The sequence below is a fragment of the Juglans regia genome, chromosome 5 (assembly GCF_001411555.2).
Source record: "Juglans regia cultivar Chandler chromosome 5, Walnut 2.0, whole genome shotgun sequence".
Classification (NCBI taxonomy): domain Eukaryota; kingdom Viridiplantae; phylum Streptophyta; class Magnoliopsida; order Fagales; family Juglandaceae; genus Juglans; species Juglans regia.
The window spans coordinates 10,293,121-10,316,097 of NC_049905.1; the positions used below are offsets into that span (position 1 = coordinate 10,293,121).

Genomic DNA, 22,977 nt, shown 5'->3' on the forward strand with positions numbered 1-22,977 from the left:
GAGATTTTCTTAAGTAATGCACAAAAAGTAATGTGATGGCCTAATCCTCACCAAGTCGCCACCTTTGCCTAATCTTGACAATTTGCAGCCTTTTGGGCTTCAACTCAAATGGTAGTGGAGGCTGGTACTAATGTTAGGCATTTTGAAGCAAGAGTAATACTACAATTACATAAAACTTTACTTAAAAATATTATAAGTATTGAGTGACAGTCATATTTTATAATTATCTTTTTATTTAAATTTAAAATTTCAAAATATTCATCATTTCAAAATCTAACACGTAAGTACATATGATTATATGCGTAAAATTACAAGTATATATAAAATTTTCCTTAAAGCAAATAGTAGCTTAGATAAATATTGTTTACTTACACTGCTTTTTGTCTTTGTTTGGCGAGAGGATGGTATTGTTTCAAGAGAAATATCTGATCTATAAAAAAAACTACAAAAAGCTAATAATTTCAAATTATAAATAAATAAAAAAATCTCAATGCCTGCCATAACAGCCAGTCCTGATATTTATGAGCTAAAAGTCACCTTTTAGGCTCTAAACCTGCTGAGTGCTGTGATGTTGTGTCAAAAGTTGAGTGTCAATGACAAAAGTTGGGTTTTATTTCTCTCTCTAATCTAACTCTTTCTGAGGCAACACCTGTGGGTGACATATGACACGGGAACAGTTTCTATTGGAGTTTGCATTTTAAGTAGAAAAATAAGAAAGAAAGATAGGATCATATTCTATATAATGTTATAATTTATTCCAAACTTTTTTGTTTTAAAATATTTTCATATATTTTAATTTTGATATGGTCCTTAGCTGTATGCTTTTGGATGATCTAAAGGAAAAGGCACTAACTAGCATTACAGTTCTGAGTTGAGTTTGTTTGAAATCATTTGAGGAATTATTTTTTTTTTTTTTAATCTAAGACCACAAAAAGATGTCATCATAACTATGGTCACACTTGTCATCATACCTATGGTCACACCATTTGGATAATGAGATGAAATAAGATAGTTTTAGATGAAAGTTAAATAAAATTTTATTAGAATATTATTTTTTAATATTATTATTATTTTAAAATTTGAAAAAGTTAAATTATTTATTATATTTTACGTAAGAATTTAAAAAAATTATAATAATAAGATGAGACCGTTTCTGTATCCAAAGGCCTAAAGTGCAGAATGAATCTATAGATACAGATAACTGCATACACCAAATTAATTTTCTTCATGTGTACGTGGGTTGTTTTGATATTAATATTATTAAAAAAATGATATACTTGGGAGTCCCGTAAAAAAACTTACCTTTTATAATGGATCTCACTTTTTTAAAAAAATTCATACGAAATTTATATATTATAAGACTGTATCTAACATTACTACTTAACGAAAGAAGCATGAGAAACAAAGGAAAGTGGCATTTACACTTCACCAAAACAATAGGTTACAATGCAAGCATCTTTTGGAAAAGCAAAAGGCTGTTAAAAATGTGGATACCAAGTATTCTTTAGGCTCACAGAACTTGAAAGAAAGCTGGATTAAAAAAAATTCCAAAAAATCCTTGACCATCGAGACCTTCATGGATCGAATCTTGACCACTTTTCTAGTTGAAGAGGAAAAAAAAAGTAGAAGATAACAAACGAAGCTTCCACCTTTTCTCCCAACTTAAACCTACTTCCTACTACTTTTGTCGACCCCATAAAAAGGAATACTGACTATTTTATTTTTTAATATAAGTTTATAAATACATTATTTCCTTAAAAAAATTTGTTGAAATAACGAATTATCTAAAAAAGAAGGAAGAAAAAACTATACATAATGTGTGAATTTTAAAGGAATTTATGAATTTTCAATGGGATTTTTTAGATAAAAATCACATCTAGGGAGGCATCTTATGGCAGAATCTACATCATTTCCACCATGTCAGATGAAAAGTGTGTGAGGTTTACATACTTTTGGAGCATATTTGCATACAACAGAACATGTTTATAATACTTAATCAAACAACTTCAATAAAAAGCCAAAATCATGCATGAAGGAACACAAAGATTAATATAGCATGCTTAATGATAGTTAATCAATTGATGGAGTTGACCTTTTTGCAGCTAGTTTTTACTCATGAAACTTGGAAACTGTTGGGGTCGATCTAAGGGATGTAATAATCTATTCATAGGCCCCACCAAAAAAAATAAAAAACACTTTAATTATACCCTTATCATATATTTTAAAAAGATGTGATGAAACAATACAAACACACTTAATAATAAATATATATCGAGTGATATTTTTTTTTAATATATATAAATGAACACTTTTTATCTCGAGGTATAAAAATATGTATTTTTTTTTCTTTATTTTCTGGTGGCATAAACAGAAATCTGTATACAAATTGATACAAAGGGAAAGCACCCATTTTCTTCCTTTCTTTCCCCCTACCTCCACCCTTTTTCTTCTTCTTCATCATCATCATTATCAGAAAATCGTCCCCACAGGTAAAAGGATAGAAGAGACTCAAATCAAAGGGAGCGGAAGGGATAGTGCCTTGACTTTGCCCAAAAAAAAAGGAAATCATGTTAGTGCTTTTGATGTGATTTTCTTCTGCCAATTTAAACATCATTGTCTATCCTCTTAGTCTCTGCCATGGGGTCCATAATAAGTCTGTCAACCACTTCTTCCTCCCCTCCTTCCTCCTTTCTTTGCTTGTGCAATCAGCATGATCCAACCAAAATTATTGCACTAGAAATCACTCTCAAGCTTGCCTTTTGCTTTTGTTTTGTTTTGTTTTTATTTATATATATATATATTGCCATTTGTGAAGCAAAGACTTGAAGTTTGGTTTCACATTGAATATATAGCAATGTTTTTCTTTATCCTATATTTTGTCACCTCCGATCACACATGGTAATGTGTTGCATTTCAAATTATTTCTTATTTTTACCACTTAAACGGCACCATTTTGAAATATTTTATATAATTAAGTGTTACTAAGGATGATAAGATGAGATGATACTCTAGACTCATCTTATTATTAGAAAGTTAATCTGTGCGTAATCGATTTTCAAAAATGTAAAATTGGTACATACTGATTTGGTCTTAAATTTTATCTAAAATCAGACTGGACCAGTTATACCTCTAGTAATTGGTAACCCTTGTTGATATAAAAAAATATTATTTTTTTTTTATTTGAATTTTTGATTGATCACGTAATAAAATTTGTAGTACTTATGGTGATTTAGTAATACACGAAAACTATGGTATTTCGTGGTGGTCTTAGTTATACAAGAAGTGTTTAACTATCCATTACTAAAAAAAACGACATAAATGTGGTCACACGAAATGAGTTTTTATTTTTATATCATATTATTTTATTTTAATAAGACAAATGTTTGGATTTAGAGATTATATAAGATTATTTTAGATGAAAGATGAAAGTTGAAAAAAATATTATTGGAATATTATTATTTAATATTATTATTATTTTAAAATTTGAAAAGTTGAATTATGATTTGAAAAAATTGAATTGTTTATTATATTTTATGTGAGAATTTGAGAAAGTTGTAATAATAATATAAGATGAAATGAAATGAAAAACTTTTCAAATCCAAACAATAGGCCCAATGTTTCTTGAATTGCTAGCAATGCCTCCACAGTTCCTTCCCATCTTTTATTTCATTATTTTCTATCGATCTTTGGTTATACCAAGAAAATGAAGCTCAAATGAAATTAAAAAAAAAATGGAAGAAAAAAAATATATTTTGAAGGTGGATTCAAGGACTCATCTTTTGGTTCAAAAAAACATATCTTCCTTATCTTCACCTTTACACTTGTCTTAGGTTGCATATATACATACATACATATATATATATATATATAAGTGGTTCTTAATGTCACATCGTCTCTTATCATTTAATAAAAACCAATCAACCGACCAACAACAAAGATATGGTACTTCCACAAATTTATTCATCAAATTCTCTTTTGATGGAAGTCCTCAAAGTCCTTTAACTTGAGCAAAAACTAGAAATTAAAGTATAATACCTTTGGACTTTTATGCGTTGTTCAATGTGTCATTGGACATCAAATTATGTAGGATATCTTTTTAGTAATGCTACTTTTTAATAAAAATTTGTCTTGTTTAGTCGTATCAACTAATGTTATATATTTAAAGTGATTTTTATATTAATTATTTAAATGAAAAATCACTTAAAATATGTCGCATTAATCTATACGATTGAAACTTTATAAATAGGAGAATAATATTTATCGATTCGTTTCATCCATAACCGTGTTTCCTTTTTCATAAATTGGAGAGGATAAGCTCTACGAAATGAAAAATACTTACAAATCTTACAATAAAAACCTTACAAACTTCACTTGATTGATTATACCACCACGATAATAATTATTAATTTGATTTATTATTATATGAGTAATACTACAACTACAAAAAAATATAAAAAATATATATATATATATATATTTAGATATTGATGTGACTTTATGTAAAACGTTAAATTTACTTTACAATAAAAATAATTTTTACAATATAACGTACGACGTCAGTTTATGAATTTACTTTTATGACTAAAACATTTCTCTTTTTATATTTAAACTTTTGATCGATTGGCAATTCATCACTTTTTTATAAAACTTATTTTGTGGTGGCAACACCCTAATAACTTCAAATGGAAAAACAGAAGGAAAATAATTGGGATAAACTTGCACACAACTTTAGAGAATAGAGAGCACCTTGTTTGTTTGTGTCGAGTGAAAAGGAAGAGACAAAAAAGGGAACGAAATCTCGGAGTAGAAAAAGGAAAGCAGTGAAGATGGGTATGAGTTTAGCGTGTGTCAACCAAAATGCAACCGAGTCCGCGCGCACCGGTTTTGTGTGTGTGCGGGGCCCGTGGGAGTGGGATGGGAGCGAGCGAGTGGCAGGATTAAGGCAGGCAGTAGTAGGCCATCCTTCCCAATTCCCATCCCACCACCTTCCGCCTTCATAAATGTTTTTTTATCAGCATCTTCATTCTTCACCCTTAATCTCTCCTTTATTTCCCCCCGCATCCAAAGGAACAAGTTTTTATTCCTCTCTCTCTCTCTCACTGGTGTTTAGAATTTCAAAAAGCTTGGTTTACGTTGGATAGGCTTGTGTTTACCGGAAGAGTTCAAATTCTTTGCTGCGCCTTTGGGGTTGTGGGGTCTTGTTATGACAGAATGGGAACAGAGGAGAAGCGGCCTGTGGCTGAGGGGCATGTTGTGAGTGAATGCGAAAGCCCGGTTATTGTCCCAGTTCGGAAGGTACTTTGTGCTTTCTTGCTCCTTTTCTGCTCATCTGTTTTTTAATATGCAGCTCTTTGAATTATTACATCCCTATGTGTTTGAAAGGGGTCCTTTCGTATTAATTTCAGTGTTAATCTCATTAGATGCGTGCCCAAGTTAAAGATTTCGGATCGGTTACCTCCAAGTTCTGATCCTATACATATTTTTCCTGTTCCCCTTTGGTATTCTTTTTCTTGTTCTCAAATTCAACTGTCTGAGATTTCCTGCTAATGGGATATGTTTCACTTTAATATGTTGTAGTATTTTTACTTGTAGAAAAAAAAAAATTATGAAAGTATCGATCGAGTGTAGAGATGGAAGTGAGCTTAAGGGGGTGTCTGGTTGTATATGTATACATAATATATATATTATGTATATATTATATGTATACATATACTCTATGTATGCATGCATGTATGTATACATATTTTCTACGCAAATCCCATGTTGAAGACATGTAAGTCTTGCTCCAATTTGGCCAGTCCAATAAAGTAAAAAATACATCACCTGCGTGGTGAGAGGTTATGGACCAGCTGATCTTGTGGAAATGAACTAAAATATGCCTCCAGACTACAAAGTTTTATCTTTTTGTTTAGCGACAAGATTGGAAATCAGTAGGCGTTGGATATGAAACCTAGCAATGATTAGGCACAACACTCAATGGAAGAAAATTATATCTGATACATTAAGATTCGGTCAAGTACAAAAGATATCACAGAAAGGAATGCTATATAGCGCTCGGAAGTTAGTTTGAAAGAAGAGCTTCTTGACCTTTACCTACAAGTAAAACCTCCATATTAATATATCTTGTGAATTTATTATGAAAATTCTCTTTTGTACTAATTCCATGCATCCGTTGATGTTTTTGTGGCTTCTGCCTAGCCAAGATGATTAGGTTAGGTGAGTTAAATGACGAGAAGAGGTATTTTTGTGATAAGTAATAATGAGAAGAGTTATCCTGCCATTGACTATATCAGATCTACCGGAAAAGGCTATATCATGCAATTATTGCATTGCTATTTCTGATGATAAAAGAGTGCATTCTGGTACAGGGTGACGGATTGTTCAGATTTCTTTTCCTTAGAAATATGAACACCACTTCTTTTAAGGATTTCAAAGTGAGTTGATTGAAATCAATATGTAGAGGGAGAGTTGCATGAACAATACACTTTAAAATCTGAAGTATGTGCATTATGATAAAAAAATCAAAAGTATGCCCATAATTTTTTGCTTCTTAGCTAGGTTGTTAAAAGCAAGAAACTACTGATTGAGCTTGTTTTAAATATTTGCCAAACTCTTCTTGTCCCATTTCAGGTGGAAGACTCGATGGGAGTAGCTAAAGATACTCCAAACAGTCATCCCTGGAAACGGAAAAACCTCTTCCTAGAGATACCCTCCAGAACAGCAGGAGAGTCCTCTCAGGATTTTGTTAGTATAAAGATGCCCTCAACACCAACTCCCACTCCCAAGAAAGTAAATTTTCTCCTGTCACATGGTTCTATTGATGAAAGAATTACTGGGTCTCCCGGGCCCTCCTCAGCTAGGGGCAGATCATCCATAAGAAGTCTTTTACCAAAATTAAGCTTCATCTATCGAACTTCCTCAGATATTGAGAAGGTCGCCAATCTAGGTTCTGAAGCTTCATCAACAGAGGCACAAGAAAAGTCTTCAATCTCAAGCTCATATTCACTTACAAAGATATTCACTCCTAGGGTGAAAAGAACATCATCACTTCCTGTAACTCCAATTGCACATTCACACCCAGAATCTGCACATTCTGGGAGCACAAGTGGATCTCACAATTCATGTGTAAGTTTTCATGATTAGTGTATAAGAATGTTTAAACCTAGTTTATTGACCTCATCTTCTATAAAGCAACACAAGGTCGTAAGCATAAGGGGTAGAGCTTCTCTGGACTTATTGCTGTTAAGTTCTTCATTTGTGATGCTTAGGGGCAAGGGAAATAATTTAAAGTAAAATATTTCTAATGCATAGCATATTACCGAGTAGGCTTCAGAAAAATTAGTCAGGGACATCAGAAGTTCCCAGTACTAATGGTTGAGTGCACTTTCCTTCAATTTCCTACATCTTCTATGGTTTTTACTTGTGGGAAGCCTTAATATCACAGTCAGAACAATACGAGGATCGGAACATTTATTACTTCCATTGTGATTTCCCATTTGCAGAGAAAAGGAGCCCAGCTGCAGATATCTCGCTCTCTTTCAGTCCCTATCAACAACAAAGAAAGAAGAATAAGGAGGCTGGATTCATTTTTTCGTGTAATTCCTTCTACACCTCGAGTGAAGGAAGTTGATGCAGCATCAAATACTTCTCCAATCAGGGAAGCTGGTAATTTTGTTGTCTTAATTTCTTTATGCACTTGCATACATGTTCATGAATATCCAAACTGATTGGATTTTACATTTTATATCTTTGTTATGGGTTTGACGGTCAATTGAGAGGTCAAACTGGGGCAAGTTCTCAGAAACAAGGCCTTATTATTTTTTATTTATTAAATGTCAGTAGAAGTTACAGTGCATGGTCTATATCTAATAATTTTGCCAATTCACAAGAGGTGTATGGATATATTCTTTCTTTTTTTCAATGGCTTGTGAACTGAATTTCTTATTATCTGTATTTCAAATGTCTATCAATTGTGGTTATCAGCCTGCTGTCTTATTATAATCTCATGGTTCAGATAAGAATGATGATGGTGGTGAAGACATACCTGAAGAAGAGGCTGTTTGTAGAATTTGTCTGATTGAACTTTGTGAAGGTGGTGAGACTCTGAAGATGGAATGCAGCTGCAAAGGTGAACTTGCTCTGGCTCACCAAGAATGTGCAATAAAATGGTTCAGCATCAAGGGCAACAAGACATGTGATGTGTGCAAGCAAGAGGTTAAGAATTTACCTGTCACTCTGTTACGCATTCAAAGTATTCGAACCCAAAATACTGGAGCAAATAGAGCCCTGGCAGATGTTGATGGATACAGGCAAGTGAACATACTTGAATGTATGAGAATGTCAAATCTTATTACAGCCAATCAGCCTCATCTTGTTCTGAAATATGAGGTGCTATCCGAGTGTTAATCACTTACGAGTATCAAAAAGTACCTGGACAGTTTCCTTCACTCACCAAACGTGCCCAAAAATTCATCTCAAAATAGTGCTAAACTTTCTCTCTTGAAGGATTGCCTGGATTTAGTTTGCTTTGCCACCTCAATTACAAAGGTGGAGATGATGTCCTGCATGATGACCTTCAAACAATGCTTTTATAAGACACATTAGAAAGTAATGCTGCACTGTTATTGTACACACTGATTTTGGTCAGTGTTACAAGCATTTTACCACTCGATATCAGTATATGCCATGGTTGAGGTAGTTCTTATAGTGTTCTCTTACCACCATACTGGTCCCTAATTGAGTTCACCCTTTCTCTGCTGCAGGCTTTGGTTACCGTTTAGCCTGACCAACCATTCCCCCTCCCTATCTTCTCTAAAATAACTACAATTTACCTCACCTTCTATTGTGGCTGCCACATCTACTTCAATGCCATCAGAATTGATATCTAGACACGGGGGGCCAACTACATAATTTTTGTTACAAATTTACAATAAGTACACAATTTTTCATTTTTCCCCACAATCATTAGAACCAAACTTACGCATGCTGACTTGAGATTTTTTGATCTCAAGGTGTAACTTTTGGCTAAAAACCTATTGATGCTTGAGCAATTCAAGCCTCTTTTCCACTAAAGTTTTCTGATTTGGTAAAGATCAGAAGGTGTCATCTATCACACCTCCCCCACCCTTTATTTCCATGAATACTTTTCTTAATGCTCAAGTGTATTGTATCTTTGAGGAAAGTCATTTATAGTACTTACCGAGAAAGAATATCATGTATGTGTTTGAGTTGAAGTGTTCCTCATGTTACATCCCAGTTTATCTTGTTTTATTATAAGATTTATGATGAAAATGGTCATGCACTAAATTTTATCAGTTTAAATTCATTTAGGGTTTGGCAGGAGGTTCCAGTGCTCGTCATTATCAGCATGCTTGCCTACTTTTGTTTTCTTGAACAGCTACTGGTAAGATTAGCCATTCCACATCCAGATCTGTCAAACAACAGTTAAATGTCCTTGGTGATATATTTATTTGTGTGCAGGTTGGGAAAATGGGTACTAGTGCAATTGCTATATCTCTTCCATTTTCTTGTGTGCTTGGTCTGCTCTCATCTATGACTTCCTCAACCATGGGTATGTTCAGTGTACAGTTGTAGAAATTTGGGATTTTTTTTATAGTCGAATTCACTAAAAAAAATCATAGGATCACTTTTGAAAACATTTAATGGTTAGACCAAGAAATAATTTAGGTGGTTAAAGGATGCGGTGGTGTCTGTCATTTAAAGAAAAAAATACAGTCATTCTCCATTTTAAAGAAAACACAATACAAACTATTGAAAAACGAAAACAAACAACATGAGGTAAAATTGCAAAAAAGTTAAAAAACTAATAAATAAAAGACCCAGCCTGTCTACACGTGATTCTAATCTAAACCTAACAAAAGTTCAAAAACTTTTAAAACAACCTCAATGGTAACCAATGCAAACTATTGACAGCGTGATAAAATTAAAAGTGGTGAACTATTCATGACTCCAGTCATGTGTCATGTTTCAATTTAAATTACCTTAGATTATTTTTTACCATTCTCACCCCCTTGAATTACCGAAGTTGCACTAGTGGGAAACTCCTCGCCGAGGACCTGTGCACCCCTGGGATTAGTGGGGACTTTGTTCCAGGAACCCCCGTAACAATCAAACTTTTTTTTACCATTCTCACAAGTATTTATTTTTTGCTTCTATATTTTAATGAAAACTCGTAAAAGACAATCAAACTGATTTCTTTTAGACTGAGAAATGTTTCAAAATGAAATATCATATCAATTTATCTTCTCCTAGTTATTTTAGTTTGATTTTACACCAAGTGAAGCAACATCATGGCTCTGGCACTGGGCATGTTGGCAAACATCCTTAAGAAATAATGTAAAGATGGATAAATCTGTTATAAGGGTATTGTCATAGGAACCATTTACTGTTATTTTTATTCATAAAAAAAATCATAGGAAGTATTTACTGCAAATTGGATATGTGGACAAGTGGACTACATTTAGAAACTAGGTTAATCATTCACGGACACACTACCAAACATCAAAGCTTGGAAAGTTTAAAATGTCCTGGTAAATGTTGGTTCAATAAAATATCATAAATAAGTATTTTTCCCACAATTTTGCTGACCCACACCTTTTGAACCTTTGTATACAGTGGAGAGAAGATTTGTTTGGGTTTTTGCGTCAATCCAGTTTGCTCTGTTAGTTCTCTTTGCGCATATATTTTACTCCTTGGTAAGAGCCTCTCTACTTTATATTTTTTGGTTGCTCGCTTATCTCTGCTGAAACTACAATAAAGCTCAACTTATCTTAGAAATTTAGTACGAGTATTTGGTATAATCAAGAGCAGGGAAGATTTGACCCCATCTCCCTTTGGACCGTCTGGTTCATGTACCATGTTTAAACACTACAAAAAGGACTTTTAAAAAATAATGATTAAACATTACAAAAAAATAATAGTATTTTCCTGCCTAAATCTGGATATGCTACTGATCTTGGGATCTTGACCAAAGTTCCATGCATAAAAATGAGTATATGCATTCTCAAAGGTTAGAGTGAGATCATTCTAATTTGATACGGGGAAAGAACTCAATAGAAATCATACATGACCCAGATGAGCATTTTGCTCTTTTTGCTCATCACATCAGTATAAATCAGTTAATAGCATCTATCAAGAAGCCCTATTCATTGGCCATGAATCTGTTTTGGTTTGTGCATCTTCAGACCCCATACAAGCTAATACCAAGTAGAAAAAATGGATCTACATACATTAGATTATATCTTTGGAAAATTACACCTTACCCCTCAAACTATCATCCCTTTTGCAATATGACCTACTAAATCGCCAGAGTCATCGTTTAGCGCCCACTTTAAAACACAATTTGCAATTCACTTTGTCATTTTGATTTGACCACTATGATGGACAAAAGTAGGTGGTAACATGGTACGATCTTAACGGTTGAATTATAAATTAGGTGATAATTTTCAAAATTGGTGGTAGTTGGGGCAAAATGATAAATTTGGTATTCTTGTGTTCATTGCAAAAGGAGGGATAGCTTGAAGCGGTAAAATGTAATTTTCCCTATATTTTCCCAGCCCTGTTTTCCTAATTGAAATAACTGTAGCAACCCTCTTCACTTTCATGTGGCACTATTTATATTATGGGATGCTGAAGTTACGATTTGAAGACCTGAAAGAAAGACCATCCAAGTAACACTAAACTAATAGAAATTTGTGTGAATGCTTGCATTTATTTGTGGACTGCAGTTTCAATTGCAAGCAGTTCTGTCCATTCTGCTGGCAACGTTTGCTGGGCTCGGTATTTCAATGAGTGGAAGTTCTATTCTTGTCGAATTTTTGAGATGGAGAAGAAGGTGGCAGGCTCGGTCAGAGCAGCATCATGGTTCACAAGTGATGACTCAACCTCGTCGATTTCCTAGATCTCTAAATTCACCACAGATGCGCCCTTCCGAACGCCACCACCAATCTGAAGTGGAAAATCAAGATGCATTTAGCCGGGGTTGAAATGGTACCCATTGGTGGTTAATATCACATTGTTTTGTTTAGTTAGCTAATTTTGTTGCACCTGAGAAAGAGGAACGTGATGTCTTTTATAGTACTTCGCTAAGGCCACCATATATGTATTTTTACATGTTTATCACACAGACTTGTTTGTACAGGCTTCTGATGGTAGTAGAATTAATGCAGGATGCATTATTCTGTTGCAATATATATATACACCACACATACATTTGCAGATTTCAGACGTTTTTAGTGTCTGTATCTCGAGATTGTGTTTGGGGATATGATTTATAGCAATAGCACAGGTTTTCTCGACTTTGTGGTCTCCCAGGGAGAGTTACACCTGGCACAAACATCTCATTTCTCATAGGGTTTTATACTTCTGAATCTGAACCTTCTTGCCATGCTGTGGACCGTATATTCGTTTAACAAACGGTCATTGCAATGCAGAGAATAGAAGTTGGGTATTCCATGATGTTCCATTGAAATGGGATGAATGTTTCTGTTGATGTCTTATTTCGCAGTCTGGGCAACTCCACCATTTTGGGTTGATCTGTTCTTGCAATGAAGGGGAGAAATCTAGACTCGGGGTGGTGAGAGATAACTCTGATACCTAAGTCAGTTTGGATTTTTGTGAGCTTCTAATCAATGTATATGCGAGTGTTCTCCCCTCCTGGGGGGGTGATATTTATACTTGGTGGAGGTGGTCTCTTGTCAGGTTGTTTGTGGTGTGTCGATTGAGGCCGTGTCCTTTTACCAACTCCCAACTAGGTGATAGGCCAACCATACTTGATCGTGGCGACCGCTGACAGCCCTGGGCCTTTGCCGTGACATGCCTGCCTTCGTCCTTCATTAATGTGGCGTGGCCTCAATCAGGTGCTCCCACCTCCCAAGTCTTGTCCAGTCGTTGGCGCTCGAGAACCTGGGTGTCCCTGACTCTACGTGTATGACTCGTCGGCCAGTTGACCTCCTGTCCTAATCCCATGCTTCACGCGTACTGCTCCTCCTTGTGGGCTTCGTGGGCCGTTGTCCCTATGGGCTTGGCCCAAGTCATCTCATCCTCATACAAACTTTGCTTTGCCAGGCTGTTCTTAGGCCCACTTGTACCCCGTGGGTTGGGCTTGCTCGGTTGGGCCCATTACTGGGGACAACCTTTTCAAATTCAACAAAAAATTATAGCAACAGCAGAGTGTGCTGCCTCTTCTCATTGCTCCTCTGTTTGTTACTACTCTGTTTGTTTCCCAAGAAAAAACTAAACTAGAAAAGGAATCAATATCGAATGAACTTGGCGTTTTCCGGGTAATGCCCAAGCTTGGGTTTTGTACCATTTTTAGACCTTGGTAGGAGATATATCGAGAGAGGGGTTTTTTCCCAATAAAATGGCTCAGAAGAGTATGCTAAGGATGAGGCAATTGAAGCTATGAAAGCTTGGAAGATCATTGTTTGTGATCTTTTAGATTTACATATCACCTATATGTTTAAAATCTTAAGACCTTGTTATGGCTTTGGACATAAATTTCTATTCCATAATGAGGAGTTCAGAATCTCTTATTTCAGTGATTCCTGCAGGTTGCCATAAAAATAAAGCCTGCATTTTTTGTTTGAGGGTACATTTCATTCACTTTGCTTTTATTCCCATTTCGGGTCTCATACCATGACAATTCAATCCTTATTCATCTCAAGCCTCTCCCAGATTGGAGGTATGTTTTGAAGGGATTCACAGGTATGGCTCACTTGTATATGATGTTAGAAGTATGTTGAATGGAAGATTTGGCTGGAAAGTGACTTTCAATTTAAGAGAAGCAAATGTAGGCTGTAGCAGCTCATTTACTTGCAAAAATGGCATTAGTGCAAGCAAGCTGAGGAAAGGATATGGTTAGAAAAATGACCTATACAGATTATGAATACTGTTCTTACGAATAAATATTGTAATGACTGATTTTTTAGTATTGTAATAAAATTTATTGATGTTTCTTGATTAAAAAAAAAAGCCTACTATCCACACCGATTTATAAATAGAATTTTTTATTTATATAAAAATGCTTTTAATTTTATATGTCATTTCACAAAAATACTCCTAATTTAAAATATAATTATAAAAATTGTTATATATTTATCATTTTCCTAATTTCATATTGCCATATTGCGTTAGTGTTTGGATTTTCTTAAAGAAGAAGAGTGATCAAGCTGTCAAAGTCGTTGCCGATTGTCTGTCATGGGAAGTTACATGGTTTTTGGCCAAACAAGATCTCGTGGATGTCGTGGGCGTCTCCCAACAACTCACGATCTCATGATCATGTAACTCGTGGCATCATATTTTTTGAGAGGTAGGACAGTTTTAGCAGTCGCAGTTTTTAAGGCCTTGTTTTCATGATGATTGTGGTTTTGCAATCACAACAAATGGGTGTGAACTTGACAAAAGTGGGATTGTTTTCAGCCGGTGGTGAGGCGCGGAATTGCGATGGAGCACGCAACTGATGGCTTGATCCAGCTTATAAAAGATCATCGCCGCTGTGTCAGTGGACCCACCTGCGGGCAAGTTTGGAACGTGAGGTGAGAAATAAAATTTTAATCCCATTTTATCTCATTATTACATATTCTTTAAATTTTTATATAAAATATAATAAATAATTTAATTTTTTTAAATCTTAATTCATATTTTTAAAATTTTTAAATAATAATAATATTAAAATATAATATTTTAAATTTTCAAATAAAATATAAAATTCTCATTTCAAGCCGAAGGTGTGCCTTTGTAAAACTACTTTACCTCCCAAATTTAACGCTCATTTTTTGATTAAGAAAGTAATTTTAAATATATTAGTATATTTTTTTTATTTTTAAAAAATATTTAAATATATTACAAAATATGAATTGAAAAAAAAAATTACAAAATATAACTATCTATCAAAGTAAACGGATTACTCTAAACGACAGAGTTGCCCGACTCGTACCCACAATATCGCTCTCTTTGACCACTTCTTAATACCAATTAATTTTAGGTAAATTGACAGTTCAGAACCTGACCATATGTTTAGTTGCAATGCTAACAATAAAAAATATCAATTTTCACTATATGCAAATTAGATCCTGGCCCTTAAAATCAACCGAAATTCTAGGAGAAACCTTACCTCTGGGGCCAAGGAGACCACTTGAGTTACCTATGAATATTAGTGAATTAAGATATGAAGTGAGTTTTGGAGAACATGATCCGTTTGGTTATTAAATTCATCTCAACTCATTATTATAATTTTTTTAAATTTTAAAATAATAATAATATTAAAAAATAATATTCTAATAATATTTTATCATCTCATCTCAATTCAACTCAGTTTAACATACAAACGTATTTAATAATAATATTAAATGTGTTTAGATGTTAAAATGAGTTTAGATGTATTTATAGAAAGTTGAAAAAGGTTATAGATCCCGTATATAAAGAAGTGTTAAATTAAAAAAAATTATAAATCTTACGTTTAAAGAGATTTTAAATTAAAATGAGTTTAATAATTTAAAAATTAAATATTTAAATATTAAAAAAATTATAAATCTAAACCAAACGCAGCCAGCTCAAACAACCCCCCTTCCAAAACCGACATTGAATCAATATACCAGCGGCATGTGCAAAACGGTCCAGAAGGGATCTTGAGTTGTTGCAGAATAAGACAGAACAAACAATTCAAGGGACCCATTATTGGTAGAGGCCACAATTATTAGGTAGGTCCCAAATTTCCGTTCCATGTTTCGGATGTCTGGAAAATCTTAAATTCCGGGGAGCTGCTGTAAATTTCATTAGGTGGAATATGGGGACCAGGAACCTAATCTGAGATCAACGTTACAGCTTAAAACCACCCAACCAACAAACATTGCTTCTTTCTTTCATTCTTTAAAAAAAGAAGTCTTGAGATTTAGGGCTTTCAATACCGAGTTAGTGGAAACATCCTCAAATCCATTTAAAAATCTCACATGTATATCCATTTAAGATTTTGATGATCTATATAAAGCAAGGAGATGGTTATTTCCAACACGTTAAAGCAATTTTGATCTTGCTTATTAACCTCATCACTAACACACAACATCAGTATTATTGTCATTATTTTTTAATATTAACTTGTCTTGTTCATCATTATAATCGAAACATATGTATTTATTTTACGAAACTTTACATTTTCTTGTACTTTTGGTAAAGTCGTCTGGTGTTTCATCAGTATCAGTTGTATCACATTCCTATATGCAATCATAGTATTAACTATTGAAAAATTATTTATATACTTTTAGGGCGTGCAACTCTTGTCTATTATTTTTTTTAAAAATGAGTAAATTTAGAGTTAATATGAAAAATCTAATTTTAAACTTGAGTCCTTTTTTTTTTAATCAAATTGAGTACATGAGTAAGCTCGAACAAGTAGTGGGTGATCGAGCCTCGTTCGTTTAATTTTTATTCAAACACGAGTCGAGTTCGAGCTTTTGATTGGGTTGGATTTTATGTTCACAAGCAGCTCGTGTAATATTCGAGCAACTTTGAACTTATTCATTAGCTGCTTCATTTAGATAAAATAAAGTATTTATTTTGTATATATATATATATATATATATCAACAATTAGATTGCTAAGGATTCGAGTAACATGTTTAGTATTTCTAATACAATTTGGTCTAATCCCTCTGAATATTTTAAATATACCCATTATACATATAGAGATAATACTATTTAAAAAAATAAAGTTATTTGAGTTTGAGTTTATACACAGTTATACGAATTAAGTCGTGTTTTGTATGAGTTGTATCGTTTAATAATCGATTGTAATGGTGACTTGTCAATTAGTATTGTTTATACTATATATACAGCCCAATACGCAAGGCTTGCACATCCCACTGTATTTAGTATTACTCTTAGTTATTAAAGCCTTTATTTTCCATTAAAGGCTTTGAGGGGTTAAAAAGATATAATAAAGATATCATACATTGCACATACAAAGAAAAATTATTACTCTCAAAATATGCATGGCATGGTAATTTCATTTTATTATATAATGTCATGTAAATAAAATTATTTATGTTAATAACTTAATATATATTTTTAATGACACGATGTCTTGTGATGTAATTGAAATACCATATGTACTTTGAGACTATCTAATAGTTACTCCATATGGTATATAAATTGTTATAGTGCTTCACAAGAAGGTAATGTGTCTAATTTCATATTGACATGTTAACTTACTTTTAACTTCTGTCACATCTTGATCAACCTTGAATAGAAGACATCTGTCGCGACTTGTACACACAAGTTTTGCATGGGGTTGGCTTCCATAAAAAAACAGATGACTCCATTTGTATGTCTCACATGTGAAGGTGGGGCTCATTTCTTTCTTCGAATTGTGGGGTAGGAACGAAACGTCCACAGCTGGGGACAGCCAAACTCTTTTTTTTTTTAGAAATAAAACAAAATCAAAAGTTGATGTATGATGACACTGCTACATGAATTATACAATAACAATATCATGAATAAACGTAGTTTCATCTGATCTGTTAAATCTACTTTATAATAAAAGTAACTTTATAATTTAATTAATCACATCAAATCATATCAATTTCTAGGGCCTAAAATGAAAAATTGGTGCTACCATACAAGGGGTCATGTGCATGCACATTAACTGTTAGCCCCCGTTTTAGTGGTGGCCCAACAATCCCAAGTGAAGGCAATTCCTCATCAATGCCCTCAACAATCCCAAAACACAGAAGCCAATCCATCTTCTCAAAGAAGTCTAGATAACATGGCAGCAAACAAAACCAAAACCCAAATGCTCTAATTCGTTATTGAGTAGGCTGAATTGAAATATGGAAAACCGGAATTGGCTTAAATCCAGTTTTCGTTGGAACTAAATTGTTGTATGCTGGCGTCCTGCTATCTACAACTCAGCACAATTTTATGAGCAATATTATTTGTATTGAATGACAATTTATTTCAATATAAATATGTGAGTAAAATTATAAGTATAGATATCATTTTTTAAAATTATATATAATGGGCAAAATGCAAATAAAGGAAAAAGGCAGAGCAGATTTTATTTTTATTACATATATATTTTTAAAAATTCTGAGATTCAATCTCAGTAAAAAGACATTATTGGCAAACATATGAAAATCCAATATCCAACCCAACAAAGAATGAAGAATCAGTATCCCAGTAACCAAAGATGCTAATTCACAGTCCCCCCAAAAACTAATTCTACCCAAAGTATTCGATTAAACTACCAAATTACCAAAGCAATGATATAGTAACAATAAACCAATAGCAGTACGATTATAGAAAAATTGTTGAAACCTCTGAGCTCTGCTGCTCGGGAGTTTGGTTTCGGGGCCTTTTTCACAGGATCTCTCTCCTCGCCGCGTACCCGTACTGGCTTCGCCGAATGTTGTCCCGGCGCTTCTTGTAGACAAACCCAGCCAGTACGACTACCCCAGCCGCTACTACCACTCCGACTATGATCCCGGCCTTCTTACCACTGCTCGTTCCGCCGGAAGAGTCTTTGGCTTCGTCTTCCCCGGTGGCGGCCTCGACGTGATCGAGGACATCAGCATTGGATGGTGACGGCGTCGGTGCAGGAGATTTGGATTGTGATGGTGTAGGAGAGGATGCTGGAGCGGGATCTACCGGAGAAGGTCCCGGGGGAGACCAATTCGACGGCGGATTCGCCTGAGGGACGACGCTTGGCGCCGGAGCCTGTGGTGAAGGCACGTCTGCACCGAGTTCGGGCGCCGGACTGGGTGAACTCTCCGGGGATTGTCCGTATACGGAGAAACACAACAAGGCAAACGCCAGAAGCAGAGCGAGACAGAATTTTGCGACTTTCGCCATTCGAAAATCGTCGGTGAATACGTGAAGGAACGGAATTCAAATTCCTGGATCTGAGAAGCAATATGGGTAGTAATTAGACTGAGACAAGAAACAGTTTTGAAGTGAAGTAGATCTGAGGAAAGCAAGAGCTAGGCGGGAGGTTTGAGAGGAATGCTCTCGGGAGGCGAGTAAAGCAAAGGAGCTAGATTGAAGGGAACGGAAAGGTGTGCATGGAGGGAGATCCGGCGAGGAGAGTGGAAGCGTGTGGGAGAGAAAATTGGGAATGATAGATTTGAAGAGAAGCAAAAATATTTTGGGGTTTAAAACAATAACATGTTGGAGAGTCCTAATAGGAATGTGTCTCTTTACTGACAACTGATAAGCGTTTATACGAAGATGAAGAGAGAGAGAGAGAGACGGGATAAGTTTTGCTACAAATCAGTTATTATTTATATTACACACTACATACAATACACATGATGTGATTTTTTTTTTCATATGTGGATGTTAGAATATACAGTAGAAAAGTACCTCAAACTCAACTTATAAAATTGTTCTATAAATTTTTTTAGATTGATAAATCACAAGCGTTTCCACTTAGTGACAAAAGTGTACTACGTAATATAAAACTAGAGTAACACTTAACAAATTCACAACCTAAATATTTTATCAAGAAAGAACAAAAAAAGAGAGTTTTTTTTTTATGTATCAGATGGTCCCAAAACACAATTGAGTCCTCCTACATACAGCTGGCCTTAAAGGCCAGCTTTTACACTGCAGCCGTTGCAAGCTGCAATAGCTTGTAACGTATGGCTCTACAAGTCAAGTAACGTATGGCTTAATGCCATACGTTGCTTTGAGGCTTAAAGGGAGGGGGTCAGTCCACGTGGGCGCCCCTCCTTGCCTCTTGCTAACATCTCCCACTCGCACACAGTGGGCATGACCCCAGGTCTGCATCTCTCTAATGTTCTCAATCTTGTTCATACAAATAAATAGGCCGTGCGACCACCAAGCACATCTGTTGAAAGGTGGGAGTACATACATCAAATCTCTCCCAGAGAAGATCAGCATAGTAACATCCCTAAAATGTCTGGTCATGTCCTAAACTCATTCGATCGCATCAAGATCAAGCATTTTCGAACCCTCTTGAGTTTAAAAAAACTCAAAACAATGCTTGACTACCTCCAAATCATTTCAATGTGTTCACAACCTTTAGCCGCTACCAAGATGTAGCGTCATTGTTTGACGTCAGCAAAAACTATCGAAGATACGATATCGAAGAGTCTTCTCTTTGCACTCATATCACTCAATTTTGGTTGAACCGCTTTCCCAACAATGCTTCTTTAGACCGTATCAATCATGGCCATAGACAGTATGCCAAAGTAGCAGACATCACAACCTTCATCTCGTGATATAGTCAAAAGTAAAGGACATTTAAAAAAAATGAGACTCACACAGGGAGAAATAGGAAAACATTTTACTCACTTATTCATATGGTCGTATAAGCACATATAGTATGAAACACATGGTACGGTGGATTTCTCATTCTTAAAGAGCATATGTCTATATTAACACCGTATAGATCTTAGTCTAGCTGCTCCTTAAGCGTCTAACCCGAATTCCTCTATTTGCACGCCTCCAAGGCGTCAAAGAGGAACTCGCATCTGGCTTACTACAGGCTATATGGATGGTGGGGTAACTCATACACAATCCTATCAATGGACCTCATCTTAGCTCCCACTGAGGCGATATAACTTTGTGTCAACCAACTTATCCCTTTGGACAAGTACCTAGGGACACAATGTCTCATCTCTACTCGCTACTTAAGCGCTAGAGGTGATCGCTCGTGTAAGTGAGCCGATCTAAGCCTGTTGACATATCTTTTGTGTGTGTATTAAAAAATAATACGATAAAGACAAAATCTGAATCATATTGTATTAATATCCCAAATGAAATGTTACATCTTAATGTCATTTGAAACACAAATTAAATTTATAGTCTACGTAGTCCTAGATTCCTAATATGAGCCTCGAAGACATCTCTTGCTATAGGCTTCGTTAAGGGATCAGCAACCATGCGACTCGTAGAAAGGTGTTTTAGAACCACTTCCTTTTGTGCTACTATGTCTCTGATGTAGTGATATCTGATATCTATATGTTTGGTTCTTTCATGATACTTAGAGTCCTTAGCATATGTGAGAGCTGCCATGCTATCGCAAAATATCGTCACCGGATCTGAAGTATCCGTGCCAATGTCTAAATGCTTGAGGAACCTCTGTAACCAAACAACTTCTTGAACTACTGTAGAACAAGCTATGTATTTTGCCTCCATGGTGGATAAAGCTATATAGGGTTGTTTCTTGCTGCTCCATGTAATGGCGCCTTGGTTTAGCAAAAAGACATACTCAGTGGTTGATTTGCACTCATCTAGGTCGCTGACCCAATCTGCATCACTGTAACCTCTTAGCTGCAAATCTGAATCCTGATAGCACATCACATAGTTTGCAGTTCCCTTAAGATATCACATAATCCTTTTGACCGCTTTCTAGTGAGCTAGTCCGGGGTTAGATTGAAATCTACTCACTAAGCCAACTGCATAGCATATGTCAGGCCGAGTACACATCATTGCGTACATCAGACTACCCACATCATTAGCATAAGGGACACTAGCCATATTTTCATTTTCTCTTTGAGTCTTAGGACATAACTCTTTAGATAAGTTCTCGCTTCTTGCAACATGGGTGTCATTGGGTTTACATCCATTCATTAGGAAGCGCTCGAGGACTTTCTTTATGTAAGTCTGTTAAGACAAACACAAAAGTCTCTTTGAGCGATCTCTGTTGATTTTAACTCTCAAAATGTATTCTGTCTCACCCATATCCTTCATCTCAAAATTGAAGGATAACCACTCTTTTGTGGCGACTATCAATCCTTTATCATTTCCAGCTAGTAGTATATCGTCAATATATAATGACAGCATAATGAAACTCTTCTTAGACATTTTGACATAGACACAATGATCCTTTGTGATCATCGTAAACCCATTCGAGAGAATGGCTTGATGGAATCTGAGGTACCATTGTCTAGATGATTGCTTTAGGCCATATATAGATCGTTTGAGCTTGCATACTTTGCGCTCTTGACCTTTGACCACAAAACCTGTTGGTTGATCCATATAGATCTCCTCATCTAGTTCTTCATTGAGAAATGATGTCTTAAAGTCCATCTGGTAGAGTTCCAAATCCATGTTTGCTACTATAGCTAGAATCAGGCAAATTGAGGCAAACCTCACCACTGGTGAAAAAGCTTCCCCATAGTCTATACCTTCATGTTGGGTATATCCTTTCGCCACTAAGCGAGCTTTGTACTTATCTATTGATCCATGCGACTTGCGTTTGACCTTAAGAACCCATTTGTTCCCAATAGTCTTACGCCTCATTGGTAGATCAACCAGATCCCAGACTTGATTAGTCTTCATAGACTCAATCTCATCATTAAGAGCTTTCATCTACTCATCTTTAGTAGAAGATGAGAGAGCCTCATAAATTGTCCTAGGCTCGTCATCATCATGCGGAGCTACCATAAAATCTTCCCCTTCAATCTCAAAACGACAACGGAGAATACTTTCACGTGTGCTTCTATGTGGCTGAGGTTGTTGTGATTGATTGACAAGTGATGTGCTCCCACTCAGATTCAAATAATTTGTAGGAGCTTGAAGAATTTCTTTCTCATTCTCAACTAAATTCCTTAGAACACTTTCCTCTTGTTCCACAATCTCATGAAATTCTAAACTCCTATCAACCTCACCTCTACTTGGAAACTCATCTTCAATGAAATCCACATCTCGTGACTCAATCTCAGTCACACTTCCATCAGATTGTTCACCTATTAATACATACCCTTTAGAGTGTTTTAAGTACCTTATAAAGAGACACTTCTTCCCTCTAGGGCCTAATTTCTCATACTTATGAGAAAGATCGTGAACAAATCCCGTTGATCACCATGGCCTCAAGTTACTCAAATTGAGTTTCTCGCTGGTCCATAGTTCATATGGGGTGGAAGTTACTGATTTGGAAGGCACTCGGCATCGTCAACTGTCTTTTGATTCATTTTTCATCACAGAGCCTTTTAAATTG

At 35.2% G+C, this 22,977-nt stretch overlaps 2 protein-coding genes across 3 annotated transcripts; one reads left to right on the forward strand and one right to left on the reverse strand.

Moving 5' to 3' along the window:
* The first annotated feature begins 4,904 nt into the window (after positions 1-4,904).
* LOC109019431 lies at positions 4,905-12,317 on the forward strand. The gene is made up of 8 exons (XM_019001714.2): positions 4,905-5,295; positions 6,631-7,125; positions 7,503-7,665; positions 8,015-8,309; positions 9,331-9,403; positions 9,481-9,571; positions 10,636-10,715; positions 11,748-12,317. The coding sequence occupies exons 1-8, from the start codon at positions 5,212-5,214 to the stop codon at positions 12,003-12,005; spliced, it is 1,539 nt and encodes a 512-aa protein (XP_018857259.2). The 5' UTR covers positions 4,905-5,211; the 3' UTR covers positions 12,006-12,317.
* Positions 12,318-17,002: 4,685 nt separating this feature from the next.
* On the reverse strand, positions 17,003-19,229 carry LOC109018864 (vegetative cell wall protein gp1-like). Of its 2 annotated transcripts, none has more exons than XM_035689934.1 (2): positions 18,330-19,229; positions 17,003-17,408 (listed from the first exon to the last, which is right to left on the reverse strand). In XM_035689934.1, the coding sequence occupies exon 1, from the start codon at positions 18,861-18,863 to the stop codon at positions 18,372-18,374; it is 492 nt and encodes a 163-aa protein (XP_035545827.1). In that variant the 5' UTR covers positions 18,864-19,229; the 3' UTR covers positions 17,003-17,408; positions 18,330-18,371. The 2 variants fall into 2 exon arrangements, with proteins under 2 accessions (XP_035545827.1, XP_018856600.1); XM_019001055.2 differs by having other exon boundaries at positions 17,135-17,425.
* Positions 19,230-22,977: the final 3,748 nt, after the last annotated feature.